Source organism: Hetaerina americana, unplaced genomic scaffold (assembly GCF_022747635.1).
Source record: "Hetaerina americana unplaced genomic scaffold, ioHetAmer1.1.p SCAF_4, whole genome shotgun sequence".
Classification (NCBI taxonomy): domain Eukaryota; kingdom Metazoa; phylum Arthropoda; class Insecta; order Odonata; family Calopterygidae; genus Hetaerina; species Hetaerina americana.
Window position 1 is genome coordinate 14,023,131 of NW_027286985.1, and position 18,493 is coordinate 14,041,623.

At 35.5% G+C, this 18,493-nt stretch overlaps 1 protein-coding gene across 1 annotated transcript in view; it reads right to left on the bottom strand.

Annotated features, from left to right (window-relative positions):
• The window catches only part of LOC139692078 (E3 ubiquitin-protein ligase MYCBP2-like), a 36,053-nt gene extending 18,022 nt beyond the window's left edge, over positions 1–18,031 (bottom strand). Inside the window, exons 1-17 of the mRNA XM_071590109.1 lie at positions 18,019–18,031; positions 17,755–17,975; positions 16,630–17,014; positions 16,104–16,271; positions 15,808–16,011; positions 14,754–15,057; positions 13,547–13,704; positions 12,771–12,938; positions 10,790–11,017; positions 9,167–9,423; positions 7,101–7,431; positions 5,258–5,447; positions 3,081–3,261; positions 2,177–2,546; positions 978–1,105; positions 351–485; positions 149–240 (exon numbers count right to left, since the gene is read on the bottom strand). Coding sequence (XP_071446210.1) covers positions 149–240; positions 351–485; positions 978–1,105; positions 2,177–2,546; positions 3,081–3,261; positions 5,258–5,447; positions 7,101–7,431; positions 9,167–9,423; positions 10,790–11,017; positions 12,771–12,938; positions 13,547–13,704; positions 14,754–15,057; positions 15,808–16,011; positions 16,104–16,271; positions 16,630–17,014; positions 17,755–17,975; positions 18,019–18,031 — 3,533 coding nt within the window. The remainder of the gene's footprint in view (positions 1–148; positions 241–350; positions 486–977; positions 1,106–2,176; positions 2,547–3,080; positions 3,262–5,257; positions 5,448–7,100; positions 7,432–9,166; positions 9,424–10,789; positions 11,018–12,770; positions 12,939–13,546; positions 13,705–14,753; positions 15,058–15,807; positions 16,012–16,103; positions 16,272–16,629; positions 17,015–17,754; positions 17,976–18,018) is intronic.
• Between the last annotated feature and the right edge of the window lie 462 nt (positions 18,032–18,493).

Below are 18,493 nucleotides of genomic sequence, written 5' to 3' on the forward strand. Positions count from 1 at the left end.
TGTACAAGTTTATATGGTATTCCTTTCCAAAAGTTTTCATAAGAAGAAAAATTAGATCAAAATAAAGCACTGAAAACCAGACTGAATAATCAACCTGAAGTGGAGTTTAAAGTAATTTGAAATAAAACTGTTAAAAAATTATACTAACTGGTCCTCAGTGGTAACCATGGCCTGACCATTGGAGCCACAATCACTTGACGGTCCAGTGACACGTGCCCATGCCACATACCAGCGAGCCGCCTAAAATAAGATGATAAAAAAATTGATATTCAATTATTATACAATATTTTATAGGAGAGAGTCCAGGATAAAATAAGTAGCCAAAAATTTCATGTGAAGAAGTAACTTACTTGCAATGCTAAGGGCTCATCAAAGAGCATTGGATACTTCTGTCTAGGACCACATTCATAAGGTAAATCATCTGTTTCAGCCAGAAGCTCTCCCTTCCCTTCCCGTTCTCCACCTTCCATGCCAATATCAAATAACTGCAAAAGAGGTTTTCAAAAAAACATAATAAAATTAATACATTCTTCCTTCTATCACATGAATCAAGAACATAAATATAAACGTTGTCATTCGAATGTTTAATTTATTTACTACAATTTATTTGCTACAAAACAATTTTTTTTATGAGCTGAATTCCAAAGATAAATGAACTCATCATGGAATTGCACTAATATCACGACTCAAAATATGCAAGACTCTTTTGGAAATAATATTAATATTACAGAGGATATCAAGAGGATGTACAATTCTATCTCTTGTACTCTACAAAAGAAAAAATCTCATTATAGATCAACTATAATTTAACAAATATTTATAGGAGAAGAAAAACTGGAAAAAGAAAAGCTGGTAAAGGAGGTAAACTCCATAACCAAAAATTTATAAAAATATATCTTCAAACATTAAAGTGCCATGTCATTGATTATTAACATTTAATTTTTAACTTAAAACTTCAGTCTGATGAATGAACATACCTTAATTTTTCCAATATATTCACCTCTACCACCAAACAACCCGAATCCACCCAAAAGGATATCAGTGTCAGCACTGAATCTGATTGCTTCCACCGACTGTCCAGCATAACCCCAGCCACCTCCATTACCTGAAACGCATTGCTGGATATTACATTCATGAAATTATTTCCATGTAATTTTTATGCACAGCATCTAGCCTCCAGGGAACATCTAACTCCACCAGTACATAAAGTTGGCCAAGCTCGAATACCTCTTAATTTGGTAACAATAATATAAATTCTGGGTAAGAATAAGCAGAATGTATACACAATATATAAATGTGATTAAACTTAAAAAGTCAGGCTGATATTTGAAATTTATTTTTGCTTAAAATCTTATAAGATTAATCCTTTGCTCCCAATGTATCTTTTCTATCCACTACTATTGCCTATATTAAAAGAGATAGCCTAGTGGATTTGTACTGCTTCTGGGATCTGTGCAAGATTTTATTATCACTCACAAAAGGACCCTCAGCTGAGTCAGCACCATGCAAGTGCTTTCATATGTCCTAGAGTAGTCTCCTAGATAACACAGGCATCTTTTCTTTCTCCAAATTGATATTATAGCATTATCTTTGTAATCAAACAGTTTACCACATCCATAATTATACTTAATGAATTAAAGCTGCGATAAATTGAACAAAGATTTCTCATTCTTTTCCAGAAAATAAAACTCTCAATACAAAAACACAACTTATGCAAATCATCACCAAAAGGGGTGGACACAGAAATAATGTTCGAAATCCAATTTAATTGTAAAATAAGTTCATTAATGCAAATTTCTTCATCCCCATCCAATTGTAAACCGGTCACATCCAGGAGTCACAACTTTGATGTTTAATTGTATTTTACCTATTGATTATCTTATTAGGTATACCATCAAGGGCCTGAAAGTTTTTTTTGGGATCACATAGATTTTTAAGGAATACGTTCAGAGTGCAATGCAACTTTTGCCATTTAGAGCACCCTAAAAATCCAAATTCAACTATCAACATATTGAATATGGGATCTTCATGGAATCTCTATCTTATTAATTTACTAGAGTTTATGAGGATACCTAAAGTTTGCAGATAAATGACCAACTCTGTACAGGTACTTTAGTTTTAGGAAATGATTACATTCTTTGAAGCTCTGAAACTTGACACTGGAAACTTTACTTACTCTCAAAACGATTGACAGCTGAGAAGTCCTCTTGGCTGTAAACCTTTCCGTAGTGACCTCCAGGCCGGCCACCATCGGCATCCTCCTCATCTCCCTCCTCCACACCAGCATCCCCTATACCCTCCACCACTGGTCCCCTTCCAAGTCCGTCCTCCACAAACACCATCATCTCTCCCCTCCTTGCACCAGCTAGCAATGGGTCAAGGGGGCCGGGACCTCGCTGAATGCCACCTAATGAACCCGGCGATGGGGCATTGGAATTGGTTTGAGGAATGCGCCATGGCAGAAGACCCTTGCGACGCCACCACCACCATTGTGCTTCGTGGGCTTGTGTGAGGGTGTCCAAGCATCCCAAGAGGTGCAGCGCCGCCTTGAAAATAACATTATAATATTAAATTACATATGAAGTTATTGAAAGAAAAGTTATTTATCACACACAAGTTAGAACAGCCATATTGTATACAGCCGTCATTACAAGAGTGAAACACTAATATTATTTACCTGTAATTACTGTAATTAGCGCAATCGAGCAGTACAGTCTTTTTGAGTGTCACAATATTCCTAATATGTTTTCCACTTGAGAAATCAATTTCATGTCTTTCAATTGATATTCTAAAATTAATACTGATATGGATTTCATTTTAAAATAATCCAAGTAAACAAGCAATGTCAACCTCAGATTAGCGCAAACTTAAGTTTAATATCTGTAGATGATTATATAATATGTAATCATATTAAATTAACCCATGGCCATATGGATATCAATTAGACATTTAAAATAAATAATTTCACCTTTTCTAAATATTTTAAGCAGAAAGAGAGTAAATAAGAAATTTGAAGAAAAAGCAGGTGAATAAAACCATATGCCAATTAATGATACAATTAAATCTCGAAAAACACATACCTGAGATCTTCTCACAGGGCAAAATGGTGAAGGAGTTATGGGCAACGCAAGTTCTGCACAGAGAATACTAGGAATGTCTGAAAAGTGATCCCTAGGGGATGGAAGGTAAGGCAAGAGAGAGCCTCTGGTCAATGATGCAATTGTATTATAGCATAACAGTTGACGGCTTCGAGGATTAAAGCTGGAAGAAAGAAAAGCAAACAATTATTATTTCTCTAAACAAATTAAAATTTTTAAAGCCACGTTTATTTAATTATTTTGTAACTTGCTCTGTCTTTGTCTGAATTCAATATAAAAATAAAAGACATTACAGCTATGGGATTTTTTATTTTATTTTATGAATTCAATATGTATTACTAAATCGTACAACATAATTGGGTCACATGGCAATTTATTTTACACATGAAAAACTGATATATTAATCCTTAACAAGTCAAGGATATATGGAAATTCTTACTAATATGCTTAGTGTTCAAGCAATAAATATACTATTTAAGCATTGGCAGATGTCCGAAAAACCTCACCACATACATGTAGAATTCACATTGTAGTGGACATTCAGCACTCATATTTACAGGTCATTTAATTCTATATTTGCCAAACATCTACTTGATTCCAACCATTTCTGTTATTTCGACTTCAAAGTGCTTTACAACTTGGAAAAAGGAAAGAAGCTAGATGCCATGGAACAACTTGAAATTATACATTGCAAGGACTTGGAGCTCATCGATTAGGTCCAATTTTTATCATCACCCTCCCCCCACCTTTTCATCAACTTCCCACGACGTACATGCGATAAGCAATCCCTTGTCCCTACTCATAGGAATTCCCCCCCCCCCCAGTGTACATGGAGACCATGCTTTCCTGACTAAGGTGGGAAGCCCTGACTTCCCTTCCCCTCCCCCACCCACATAGTTACCCATGCTGCCCTCCACATTTCCTCCCTCTTCCCCTCTTTTCCACTACCCTCCCCTTACTTGCTTTTCAGCATATATGCTGGACTCGTGAGTGATGACTGTTACCTGATGATAATGTAGTTACATTGAAACCGGTTGTATTAAATTATATTTTGTGGAAAATTGCTATTTTTAATTAATCATGATATTCCACCATATCACACCTGTAACTTCTCTTTTTATTTTTTTAATCTTTTTTTTCCGCACTTATAGAAACTTCTAAGAAACCACAGAACTCCTTACAAGTATCCCTGCATTTTATTACAATGGCCAAAAGTGTTACTCGCCAATCACCACATACATTTTGTTGGAGGATTTTGTTCACTCCTTGAGAAGAATACACTTTTCTCCTGCCAAAATTTGCCTTTTAGCAACACATTTTCCGTAGGTTGATATTGCAGCATATTCCTAGCTTCTACTAGCACAGAATATTTGTGCTCACACCAATATGCTGACATCACCACAAAGTTTCTAAGCACAATCAATATGGGGCATTTCTATGTTCATTAATATTCCTTTGGAACTACAAAATACAATCATATTTTTAAAACTCTCAACTTAAAATAAATATCATTTTACATAATTTTTATCATTCTATAGCACAAATTATCTTTTTATGAAGTTTTTTGGATATTTTACCTCTGCACTGCCCACTTGTATATGCTAATCTTAATTTTGGACTTAAGTTGAATATAAAACCAAACCAAATATGTAATATACAACCAAATCTTGAACATGCAACCAAAACATGCTAGCCATAATTATTTTCAGGAGTTCGGACTGGGGAAGAAGTGTGCATGCTAGCAATCATGCTATCATTTAATATCCTAATGAGAGTCCATTATCTTTGTTCTTTCACTGGGGTTCTAATGCCCTTGGAATTCATACACAAATAGTGTGCACTATCAGGGGTAAAAAACAATTCATGGTGAAATAATGGCTATTTTACATTACTGTCAGATATATTTCTCATTCCTATACAAGAAATGATACTTTAATTTTTTCCCATATCAGAACATTTAAATTTTTATAACTATTGTTCCTCTTTGTTCAAACAAATTTGCCAGTGGTTATTTTCTATATTTAATTACAATACAGCGAGACATTTAATTTGTATGGCATAAAATAGTTCTTCAAAAAATGTTGCCCCCCAAAACATAAATTTAAGGTTTCACTTCAATATCCTTCATAAAATTGAAAAAATTGTAAAATATTAAATACCTCCATAGAACATTATATACAGGATCCAGGCAAGCAGCAGTACCCGTAAACTTGACTTGCTCCCTACCACTGAAGATTGCACAGCCACCATCTCGTCTCCCAATGGAAAGGCAGTGGAATGGTCCCTGAGTAATGGCAGAGGTAATGCCATCTTCACCACTATTATCCCACCCTCCAGTGGGCAAAAGCACTGGAAAAAACAAGAAGTTTTTTAATCTAATGTATAACCAGTTAAGAATAAAATCATTTCACTGGTATAGGAAAGAATAAATAAAACACAATAAATTGAAACCTCTTCTCTCAGAAAAAGAGAACTAGCAGTGATGTAATAGTAATTACTTCCAAGAACAAGCTGAAATTTGCGGGGACTAAATCAAGGAGGAGGAAAGAAAAAAGCAAATATGATTGATGGTATCCTATCGGGCTATGGGTGCGGAGTTGATCTAGGATCAATTAGGAGCAGTTCAATCAGTTCTTTTCCTTCAAAGACTATGCTAGGAAATCTTTCTGGTGATATTAGAAATTAAACTTTTAATTTATTTTAACTGCAAATGGTGAACAATTATTTTCAACAGATGTAAAATGGGTACTCAGTGGATTCCAATGAGAAAAGGAACATGCATAGTTTTGTATGGTTCGGTGACATGGTCATTGAACAAAGATGATAGGCATAGATTGGAGGCTATTGAAAATTGTGTCGAGAATGAAGGAAAAGACAAAACAGAAAGAAATATAAACAAGTGATATGCATGGTTGGACAGGAGAAGGGATAGTTGGAAGAAATCCAAAGGAGGCAGGAAATATGGGCACTGAGCATTTTGATTGGCAAGGGGATGTTAAAAACTGTGACAGAGAGGAGAATATTAGGCAAGTGAGGAAGGGCCAGTAGAAGAACAGGCATGTTGGGTGAAATTAAGGGAGGAAGAAAGTATGCAGAATTGAAGAGGTGCTTGATGTATTGCTGGATGTTGGGCTGTGTTTTGCCACGAGTGGTAAGAAAATTGTTGTTGTACCCTTTCGTAGTTTGCGCCCTTAAAAAAATCTACCTTAACTGGTAGATTACATCTAATAATCAAAGAAGAGGAGGAAATTGAAAAAGATACCCATAGTTTCCTTGTCTTAATTGGGAAGCAAGCCATTTCTTTGGACCACTTACTGCAATACATACCATCCTGACAACATGGACATTATGTTTTTCTGACTTGCAAACCTTGACATTAATGAGTGACTACACGGGAAGCCAGGAATTTATCAACAAATTACATCAATTTTTTGCGCAAAAAGGGAGTCAATTTGATGCATGATATGTAAACATGTATGTGATGTAGAAAGCATGTAAAATCTCAATGTGCTTATTCAGTGAATTTAAACTTCTTGGTGGGCAAGGATACTAATATTCTTTATGTGCGTGAGACCTTTTTGATATTAAGGACAAACACACAATCACCAATTTTATCTGGTAAAGAAATTCAGCAAGCAAAAATATTTGCATACCTGTATAATTAATCCTAATTTCCCTTCATGATTCACTTTTGATGTGATTTGATTTGCTATAATCATTCACTTTTAAAAGTTAGAGTTACAAAGCCTTCTCACATTCCTTATGGTTCATGTTAAATATTTATTTCTGGTAGTCACCAAAGTTTCAAAATAAATTACATGTATGTCGTAATGTTTAATTACTAAAGGCAAAATTCTATTTTTTTTATAAAATTATGACTATACATTTACCTGAATAATCAACTGTTTCCTCTTCCCATCTCTATTTAATAACATTAGTGGTTTTTAATGTTTAGCACTGCAGCTAAGTTTAAAGTTACTCATGTTCATGACCAATACTTACATATGCAATTCCTATTGGCAAGAAGGGAAGAACGAGCAAGGGATGCAGGATTTATCAATGATTCTTCAATTCGAATAAAAGTATGTTCGGCTGAAGCCCCAATCCATGAGGCTCTCCTCCCATGACGGGGTCCAACGCCTGGAATTAAGCCTGGAATACTATTCCATGGTTGTGGTGGACCTGGGGTCGATGAAGCCTCAGACGAAGACATACCAGACACCAGAGAGGGACTGGAGGCCTCTGCTGGGAGAATATGAACACTTGTGGATTCTGATGCTGATGGTTCAGGTCTACTAGACCTACGTGAAGGTAGTCGGCCAAGTTGACCCTTCTGCAATCAAAGAAGAACATAGCATTTAAGCTTTCAACTATATTTGGTCCCTTATAGTGCATATAATAACATGGATGATCTAAAATAGAATATCATTTTTCCTATGGGGTGAACTCGAATTGATTTCATGAAAAATTTCAAATTCAAATACCATATTTTCTCATCAATAACATGCGCATTATCTAGACAAAAATGTTAAGATGATCGAAAAAATGACGATGCGTGTTATGTAATGGAAATTGAAAAAAATCCAAACATTTACATACCTATGTACACAATAATTTAAAGATATCTCACAAAAATGAATTAGTCTGGAAGCATACCTTTCTCATTGTATTGTATTTTATACAGGTCTGCTCCTGTTACAGTTATTTCATCTCATAAATCCATAAGAAAAAGAAGAAACATATAATTTCTATACTTCATTTATTCTAATACATAGTACTTCTTTATTCTAATGCATTGAACTTCATTTATACGTAGACTACGTCGTTTTATATGTACATGTATGTATAAATATATGATAGGATAGGTAGATCACTCGAATCCAAGAAATTTGTCCCTTGAATCACAATTCAATGAATTAAGTGCATTTAATATCTCTTCAGGCACATCACTGAGTTCGATCTTCAACGTTAACTCTTCCTAATCTTCTAGCATCGGCATTGAAATATTTCCTAAAGCTTTTTCAAGTCCATTTTTTACACAAGTCACTCTGATACCCTGCCAACTTTCCTAGATCCAACAGCTTATTTCTCCAAAGACACTCTTTCAATCCTTCCTGATTCTGTGCAGGCTTTCATACCAGACATCATCCCCTTTTCCCAACTGGAACATAGCTTTGATTAAAAAAATTTGTTAATGGATAAATCCTGGCAGCCTCACGATTTCCTTTTTCTTTTGCAAAATTGATGACTTCTAGCTTGAACATTGCTGTATACGATTTTCTTCTCCAAGGCTAATTTTCTTGAAAAAATTCTAAATTACAAAAGCTTAACTCGATTCAGTTTGAAACAATCACCATGCAGGCGGCACTTTCATAGAACTTGAAGGGTGTCTAGAACAGCTGAGCGCCAATACTATCAAAGCAAAATGAAGCAAACAAAACAAGAAACTTCTATTTCATTCATTCTCTTATTTTTTACATTTGATTAGCTGAAAGTTAATTTATATAGCAAATAAAAGGGCACACACACCTATGTCTCGTTTTTACTTACAAATCATAGCAAAAATGTAATAAGGCGGCATATTGTGTTGGCTCGTAAATATTGTTTCTTTTTTGATCCTGTCGCTTGAAATTAATTTCAAACACCTGGCTCTAATCGTCTGTATACTTGTAGCAAATATAGCCACAGGCAATTATGATTTCCTGTATTCATAATTCTTTACCATCTATTGGGTTATGGATTAAGACGTACTTTTACACACAATATTTACAATTTTTACGCACATATATAATATTTGCCCGCATATATATATGTATATATACAGATGCGTGGTATCTATACATGTTCAAGATAACTATGAAACTCTGGGCGCGTGGTATCTATACAAATTCATGATAGCCACAAAGTTCTGGGTGTGCGTTATCAATGGGAAAATACAGTACTATATATAACACCAACAGAAAGAGAGTGTGCACTGAAATATATTACTCTAATGAAATAAATATTATTTAAACAATTAAGAATAAAACAAATTAATATTGGGTGAGCTAAGAAAAATAAGTGCATACCTGGAAGCTTCCAAATGTAAAAACTTCACCATCTGAGGTTAGGAGCACAGTGTGGTTAGACCCTGCAGCAACCTGCACTACACTTCGTGGTTGGCCTTGCTGGGGTAAGGATGAAGTAGAAGCACCAGAGACTGGGGGCGGATGTGGTGGCAACCTGACCATAATGGGGCCTCCCCTAGGAGCCAGGTCCCCAACTCCTAACTGGCCATGTGAGTTACTTCCAAATGTAAACACTACACCAGATGCCAGTAAAAGAACTGAAAAGGAAAAAATGAAAAGAGAAAGATAAAATTCACAACAGCGTAAGTATAAAACAATAAATCCCATATTTGAAGTGAATATTAAATATGAACAATATGTGAAAAGCCATTAGCATAGAATGAGGAGAGAGAATAAATATGTAGATACTCTATTACCTAAATATATGGTAACTCTAATGAAGATAACCAGGAGATCATTACATCTATTTGGTTTAAAAAAAACATGTTTTTCCTCTAGTCAAGTATACCCTGGGTTAGTGTTACAGTTAGATACTACAAGAAAGAAAAATTTGGACTTATTAAACCTGCATACAAGCTGAAAATTTATGATGCTAATGTAATCCATTATAAGTGATCTAATTTCCGTAAGTGAGTACATTTCGTTCAATGTTAACTATTACTTAATTATTTTAACCTGAAATTTCCCTTCTACCCTGCATCAAAATTAATTATTTTGAATATTTAGCCAATCAATACTTTATCAGTAATTTTGTTCTTTCTTTAGGGCCGCCGTTGAATTGAATTGTGTAATTGTAAAAGTAGTCACTATCACTGTGTGGAAGAAATTTGTTACAAATCAATTACCTTTATGAATAATAAATTAACACAGCACACAAGAGCCCCAAAATTTATTACATTTATAGTTTTCATTGGGTTACCATAAAGGAAGAGGCATAATATAAATACTTATGACTCTTGAAAGTCTCTTCATAGACAATTTCCAATTATAAGAAATTTATAATACTTTTAAAAAGTAAATACATAGGATTTTATCAAGGAAAATGAAAATTGATTATAATACTTCTATCTAAGGTGAATTGATAAAGAAATGCCCTTAGCTTATGTGAGTCAAGATACCATTTTCAATGAGCTTTGATGGACCAAAAAACTGGATTTAGAGTTCTACATTTGTGTTTGTCAAAGTTATGTAGTCATCATGGTTATTCCACAAAGTCTGGTTTTCAGGACATAACCTCAGACTTTATTCAGGTACTTTTTTATGAAGGTTCTTCATGCATCTGTATGCTTGTGCAAGAAATCTTGCAAAGGCTACTATTTTAGCTAAGCTACTTTTGTTTTAAGGGGACCAACGGTATCAAAAATAACTGAAAATACAAAGAATAGTAATAGATAAATTCAGAGCAATGTGCAGACAAGGAGCCTTAATTTTAAATACGCACAGAGATCATAAATGGGCTCCATGCTTCATTTACAGAGTATTGGGCACAACAAAATAAATTTAACACAGAGTTTTTGAAGAAAAAGTGTGGCTTACAATCAATTATTTACAGTAACATGGTACCTAAACGGCAAAACAGCCTGCTCTTCGCAGGGTGGAAAATTTTAAACATAAAAATTCTACCTGTGTGATGAAGACCACAAGCAATGTGAACAACTGGTGAATCACTGGGAACATGAACTCTTGCCGGAGGAAGTGATGCAACTCTGCTGCTTGGTCCACTGCTTCCAGATGGCCCCAAAGCAGGGCCAATCCCAAGGGCACTACTTCCAGGCACTGCACCGCTTCCCAACCCTCGGTTACTTCCATCTTGATCATTTTCTCCCAACCCCATTCCACCAATAGTATTATCTGTGAATGAATTAGTTTTACCAATGCTTGAAATTTTGTACTCAAGTTTTATTTTGAGACCTCTAAATGATGATAAATTCTAAAACTGCCAATCTATGTTACTCCTGGCTCATTACAGGCCAAGAGAATATTTTACTGTGACTCCACTGAAGAGGACAATTTCAAGTATGAAGTTATTTTTTTAAGCCTTTAATGCTATTCTTTTTTATGCCTTTTATATTAATCTTTATAACACCATTTATGCTATGCTTTTTTATGTCATAAAATTAAACCTCTGTATGCACAGAAATGTGGATGATACACCTAATTCGATTGTCACAAAGGTTAATAGCTAGAAATAAATTGCTAGAAAATGAATTAAAACATATTTCATAATTTACACTCTATTTCTACTAAATCATTAGAAAAATTTCTAGGCTCATTTTTCATTAAAATTAAAACACCCCAGACATTATGTACCAATTTATAATTTCATTGATCATTTTGACTGGTGATTTCAATGCATGCAGCTGAGATCTGTTATTTCATTACAGAGTTTTCTGGTTGGAAGAGGTCACTTGGACTTTTGTGTACAGTGGAACCTCATAATGCAAGCATAATTTGTTCTATGATCTTTCTTGTAATACAAAACACTAATTTAATGAAACAACTTTTTTCATTTAAATTGATGCACAATTTGATAATGCATTATCATATTTTACATTATTTTTTCATGATAATGCATTGTCATTAAAAAGAACTAAATGATGTTCATGATTTATTCAAAAAAATCAGATATACAGCATTCAAACTCATGCATCAAGTTCACCATTTCTTCTATCGTGGCATTAAGTAATCAGGAATGCAAACTCGATTTGTAAAAGCAAAAAAGAATTGAAATAAATAGTTTATTATTTATGATATGCACCTCATTCCTTTTTACTAGAAGGCTGTCAGGAGACATTTGTTTGTGCCAACACTTCAAACATTTGTAAAATTTTAATGCAGTATTGTCATTAAATAAATTTCTGGCACGCATCGCCACTTCCTCATTAGGTGATGCCTCATACGCATGGTGAGATGCAATAGTTTTCCATGATCTCCACACCACATTTAGCCTGCTCTTCGGGACTTCACACTTCTTGAAGGCTCGTAGACTTTCTGAATGGTAAACAAGCAGGGCTCTCATTTCAAATTCACCACTTGCATTTACACAGCATGAGACTGCCTTTCATTGGCTTGTGGGTGAGTAACGCATTCTTTTCAACTGTTACATGTAAAAATATAGGTTTGCTTTGGTATCTTCTACCAGAATAAACCTGTCTCGTCATAATTAAAATCTTTTTGAGCCAATAACCCTCAGAATTTACGAGCTTCTTGAAGTCACCGATAAAATTCTCAGCTCTCAGCTACCTTTGACTCGGAGCTTTCTACTTCACCATGCCTCACAACAGATGTCGGTTCTTCTCATTCTGCCAGTCCCTTCTTTCCTTCCACTTCCACACCTCTGCCTTCCTACCACATCCCTCCCTTCCTCCCAGGTAAAAACTGACTGAAAATTTTGCACATCATGCAAATTACTCCCCATGAAAGGAGCTCATTGAGTGAGGTTCCACTGTAATTCCATTTCTTTATTTGGTTGATTTTGATTGAATTTACTAATAATTCATTTTTCAAATATAGGATAACATAGGATGATGAATTACATATTTAGGACAAAAAAACATTGCCATGCAAGAGACAGGGCCTTTCCCAATCATATCAAGAGAATTACCACGAGATGCAATGGCCAAGACTCCTCCACTGGTACCAAGCCCTCCTCCTGGTTTCATCGAAACACCAATGATTCCACCTCCACCACCTCCAAGTTTCCCCTTCTGCCTTTGTTTCCTTTCTTCTAGCCGACGCTGTAGGTTTTCTTGTAGCCTGACTCCATGTTGCCCTGCAAATGAAATTCAAAAGCTCTGAGAATGAAAACAATTGAGGCATTCAATACAAAGTACTAATATTAGAATTATTCATTTTAATTCACACCAAATGAATTGCATTTTCATTGTTAAAAAAATAAAATTATGGTTAAGGTCCAGCAGCTTAAGATGAAAGGCATTAAAATAATATAAAAACAATGTGTTATTTTAGAAAAAAAAAAAATTTACTAAATTGTACAGTTTCCACTTATAACTATTGAACTCCCACCTTAACCAGCATGTACTGTAATTATTCAAGTATTGCTAGCTATATAGCAATACTTGCTAGCTAGTATTAGCTGCTATAGATAGGTTTTGGATGTCCCTAATGACTATTAACTTCCGTGTATTACAAGAGAGGACTAAATGCCATTTATTTTTATCTAAGTTCATTAACTATCAACATTATCTCAATGCAAATGCAGCTGTCCTTCTTCCCTAGACTAAAAACTCAATTCCAATTCATAAATTAAATTTTATTTATATTTACTAAGTTAGTTGTGTTATCTAGGAGTACAGTTTACCGCATATTAATCATATACAAACAATAAGAATAAATATCCAACTGCTGAAAAATAATTACCTCCAAATATGAGGTCGAGTCGCACCATTCCAGTCATATCTCCAGCACCACATGGGCCTAATATTGCAAGCTCAGAGTTGTCAACATTTTCTCGAGCGCATATTCGACAACAACCACATTCACCACAGCCTGAGTCCCCTTCTCCACATCCGCATTCTCTGAATAGAGAAATTCAGCCATTTTAATGCAAAATGTATGAATTATGAATAATGCATGCAGCATATCTATTTTTATTTGAATCAATTTAATTGAGAGAAGTAATAACCTTGACATCTGAAACTATGTGCATAAAGTCTAAACTACAGTATCAATGAAAATGAGATATAAACAATAGAATTTACCGGTGGTGACACATGAGGATTTGAAACTGCCAAAAGTATGGCATTAAAATGAAATACATTATATGATTGAACTTCATACATTACAAAAATATAAACCATAAAACAGTCAATTTTATAAATATATAATCGTTTTTACAGTATGGGATGCATGATCAATGGGAAGCAAATACAACCCAAGTATGATGCAAAATTTCACAATGAGTTCACAATCATTAAGTAAACCACATTTCATCACGATAAATGCATATCAGAGTAAATTTATCATACCGTGAATTTACTAAGGCAGAAACCTGCTGTATGAGGGGAGAGTCTATGTGCTTCTAGAGTCTTGCCATAAATATTTCTTCATTGACAGAGAAAAAAGTGCATCGCTTGGATATATGAAGACAAATTAAGCTGAATAGAGAGCATGGAAAAAGTTATCATACAAGTTTGGGAAGACAAGCAGGTCGGTGGGAAAAACTTTTTGCAAAAAGAAAAGGTGAATTAGAAAATATTTAGATACATGCTGTTGACGACCATTAGAGAAGTAAGAATGTAAGTTAGGAAAGTGAGGAAGAGTTTACATAGGTATTACAAATGACATGATAATAAGGTATAAATTTAAGATAGAAAAAGCAATAGTGTGAGGAAAAGGTTTTGCTCATACTTATTTTAGAGATTCAAAAAAATGTTTTCAGGGGGCACTACAAATCTGCTGGCATACAGCACTGCAAACAGATTTTTTATGTTTGCTCAAAATATCACTGGTAAACCTGTCCTTAGTACTGTCACAATTCAGCAACCAAACTGGACAGTTGTTTATGCAATAGAAATACTGTGAGCCCAATTTCTCTTCAATGCTTAGAACATTATTGGTGACTTACTGTCCAGGATTCCGATCAGGTTGCATACTGCTAAGACAGCTGATACTGTATCCAGTGCATTCTCTACACACAGTGCAAACCATACATTGGTCAGATCTCCACTTATGTCTCCCTGGAAGGCACATGATGCCAACACCAAGGCCACCAGAGTCTACCCGTCGCCCACGGTGGCGGCGAGATGAGTCAACAGGCCAATCACCAGCTACAACACCATCATCTTCCTCGTCATCACCCTGAAGACCAGAGGAGCTTGGTCCTCCTCCAGCACCAGGTTCACCTTCAGCAGCTGTTTCCATAGCAACAACTACCAAACAACAAAGGGCACTAAGAAAAAGTCCACAGCAAGCAAATAGAGTATAAGTAAAACTAGCCTAAAAATATGCATCTCACAGAGGCTGAAGTTACTCGTAATTTAATTATTTGATATTTGCAAATCAGCAGAGAAATTATACGGTAGCTGTAATAAAAAAATGAGCAATATCACCAGTAAAAATAAATAAATAGAACATGAGAATTTAAAAAAAGCAACAAATCAAAAAATAATACACAAAAGTTGGGGTTTGATAGTATTCTTTCTGGCAGCCTTGGCATGGCATGGATTTGGAAACTGGAGTAGTCCGACAAGAATGCAGTCACATCATATTAGTGAACACCAGATCATATCTTCTACGAAGACCACAGTCGTTTCCTGTTTTAGTCTACCAGGGAAGTTTACATGCTTAGAGCAGTGGTAGTCAATATCATATCAATTTTCTTGATCTGATCATCATTGCCTTCTTCTGAGGCAACTTGGAAAAACATTTTTTTCAAAATCTAAATTTTTTTGCTAATATTAGAATTAGAACTGGGGACTGTCAGCTTTATAATCAACCTAACTTCTTGTAGATCACCTCTGCTGTCTAGAGAGTGCAATTTTAATATTACATAATGAAGCCTTCTTCTTGTGCATATAACGTCATGCCATCAATTTTAGATAGACAAAAAAATTAGTAATGTCAAAGCAGAAGTAAAAGGCATACTCCAAAATGGATCCAAAGTATGATACAGAACTAACCTTCCTTCGGTTGCTGGGCCATATTAATGTGTGATGAAGGAGCAGGAGCTGAGGGGACAGATGATGGGCAGTAATCACGTCCACATTGGCCTTTGTTGTTAATGCCAAATGTATACACATGACCTTGCACAGTCAAAACCACAGCATGCGCTTTCCCTAGGGCCACCTGGGTAACTCTTACACCCCGCATATCCGACACTATTCCTGAAATATAATAATGTATTTAACAATTTTCCTTAGCAGTGTAGAAAAGTCAATTTTATGATACTATTGTGAAATAACAAAGTTCACCAAACCTGTAGTGTGATCACAATGAGCAGTATCTTTCCCAAAGAGCATGAGTAAACCCTCCGATGACACAAGTGCAGTAGTGCCATTGTTACATGCTGCCCAAATGATTTCATGCCCATCCGCTTTAGCCATACGCTTTGGTTTAGTAGCCTTTGGCTGCCGACGAGCTTTTACTACAATGAAGAAACAACAATAGTAAAAACAATGAAGGAATTTTGATGCATATTACCCTCCTTCATAAGGTTCCCAATTACTCTTGGGAGTCAAATTTATTGATTAGTTTATAATATCTCATATAAAGAGTGAAAAAGGTTTTCTAAAATATGATAAAAATAGTATTATTGTAGATTTAAAAGTAACTACAAGGGTTTACACAGAGCATTTTTATTACATGCGAGAAGAATTAAATCAAAATAAAAACAAATAGTGCCAAGAATGTTTGACATTGTGAAAAATGACCAATGCTGCCTAGGAAAACGGTTTAAATAAATGGATCTGAAAGTCTAGGAGACAAATCAAGTTTAAACCTACTTTGGTCTCCATCCTCCCCGCGGCGTGCCGTCCCTGCAAACAATGGTATTCCGTCTTCTGTGAGCAGAACCACATGCTGCCCTTCATGTCCCACTGCTACCTGTGCTATGCGCACACCACCAGGTCGACCACTCGGTCCAGCCGAGGGCCCAGAGCAGACACCCACAAGGGGAAGCTCATTCCACTTGAGAGCCAATACACTTGATGCTGGCAGAGACCCACTATTGACTGTGGCTGTGGCAGCAGCAGCAGAGGAGAGTGGCCGTGAAGCCCCAACTGCTGCTCCTCCAGCAACATTTGCTACTCCAATGGGGCCAATACCCAAACCAGACTGCTGCTGGGGTTGTTTGATGCCAAGACTAGATGCCTTCCCACAATAGAGAACCTATAGGATTGATTAATATAGAAAATAAACATTTTAAAAAAAATTCAACATTAATTTCACTGAAGGAAAATAAATAACATTCTAAAATGTATACATTACAGGAAAACTAAAACTAGAAAGTAAAAACTTCTTTCATGATGTGACATACACAACAAAATATTTAATAAAAATTCAATGAAAATCATTAATTAACCTCATTTTAAATTTCCTCTGAAACAGACACATGCACTGGAACCATAACCTACAGAAATATACGCCTTCTTATGCCAATCGTTGCCTAACCTATACTTCAATAGAAGCTTGAATAAGTTTTTAGATACGGCATTGAAACTGATAGCAGAGATTTAAAAACAAAATGGTGGAAAACAATACATTGACCGACTACTTCCTTGTATTTCTTTTTCATTTGAATACATAAGATATTTTTAGTACAATAATTATAGTTATTTTGATATAAAATTTTTTAAAAAATCAGGCAAACAGAGTAAAATTGCAACTCATAGACTTCTCTGGGTTGAAATTAAGCCGGGTTAATAAATATCCAAGCAGGTCAAGTGACCAAAGACAGTATTCCAGTTAGCATTTTAGAAGTTCTTTACTCTCACTGAAATAGCAATTAACAGGTGGGTGCAGCTTGCTCTTCCTTCAATGTTACATCTGTCCCCAGATGTTTAAATTACTAAAATCTGCAATTTAGAATATCCCAGAAAAAGCATCAGCCACATTTAAGCAGCACTCACCTTTCCTGAGACAGTCCTAATCAAAGCAAAATCTTTCCCTGCAGCAATCAAGGCCGTCTCTTCCTCCCAGCCAGTTTGGATGGTTCTAGCTAGCACGGAATTGGCTCCACTGGCACCAGATGGTCCCTGGCAAGATGGTCCAGCACCACTGGAAGGGCCAGCACCAACTGCCCCCCCTCCTCCCTCATCCTCCAGTTCAACACTTCCAGGAATAGCACCAGCTGCAGCTATCCCTCCACCTCCAAAGAGTGGGGCAGTCCCCACCACCTCGAGGCATTTCCTAGCCAACTTTAATGGCAGCTCACTAACTATCGTCATTGGACTGATACCTGGGTTGAGGATTCGAACTATAAAGCCATCCTGAAAGATTAATATAAATATAGGGAACATTAAATAAAGTTTTAATGGAGGGAGGCATTTTATTAGCCAGGAGGAGATAATTATCTCATGAAATAAATTTAGGAGATATAGAAGCATCAGAAGCTGTAAAGTAGCACTCGATAATTAACAGAATACGACAAAAATAAGGCATTGAATACAAGTTGGCAATATAAGAAATTGTATAATTAGAATAAAGAATAGGAAAGAGAGCTGGAGGATGAGCCATTACCTATAACTATATTTTGATGGAACACATATGGTAAAGGAGATAATAATAGTAAGTTCAAAAGATATGAAAATCAATATAAAGATGGACATTGATCATAACATATATTTATTTCCCCAAAGATTATATTAT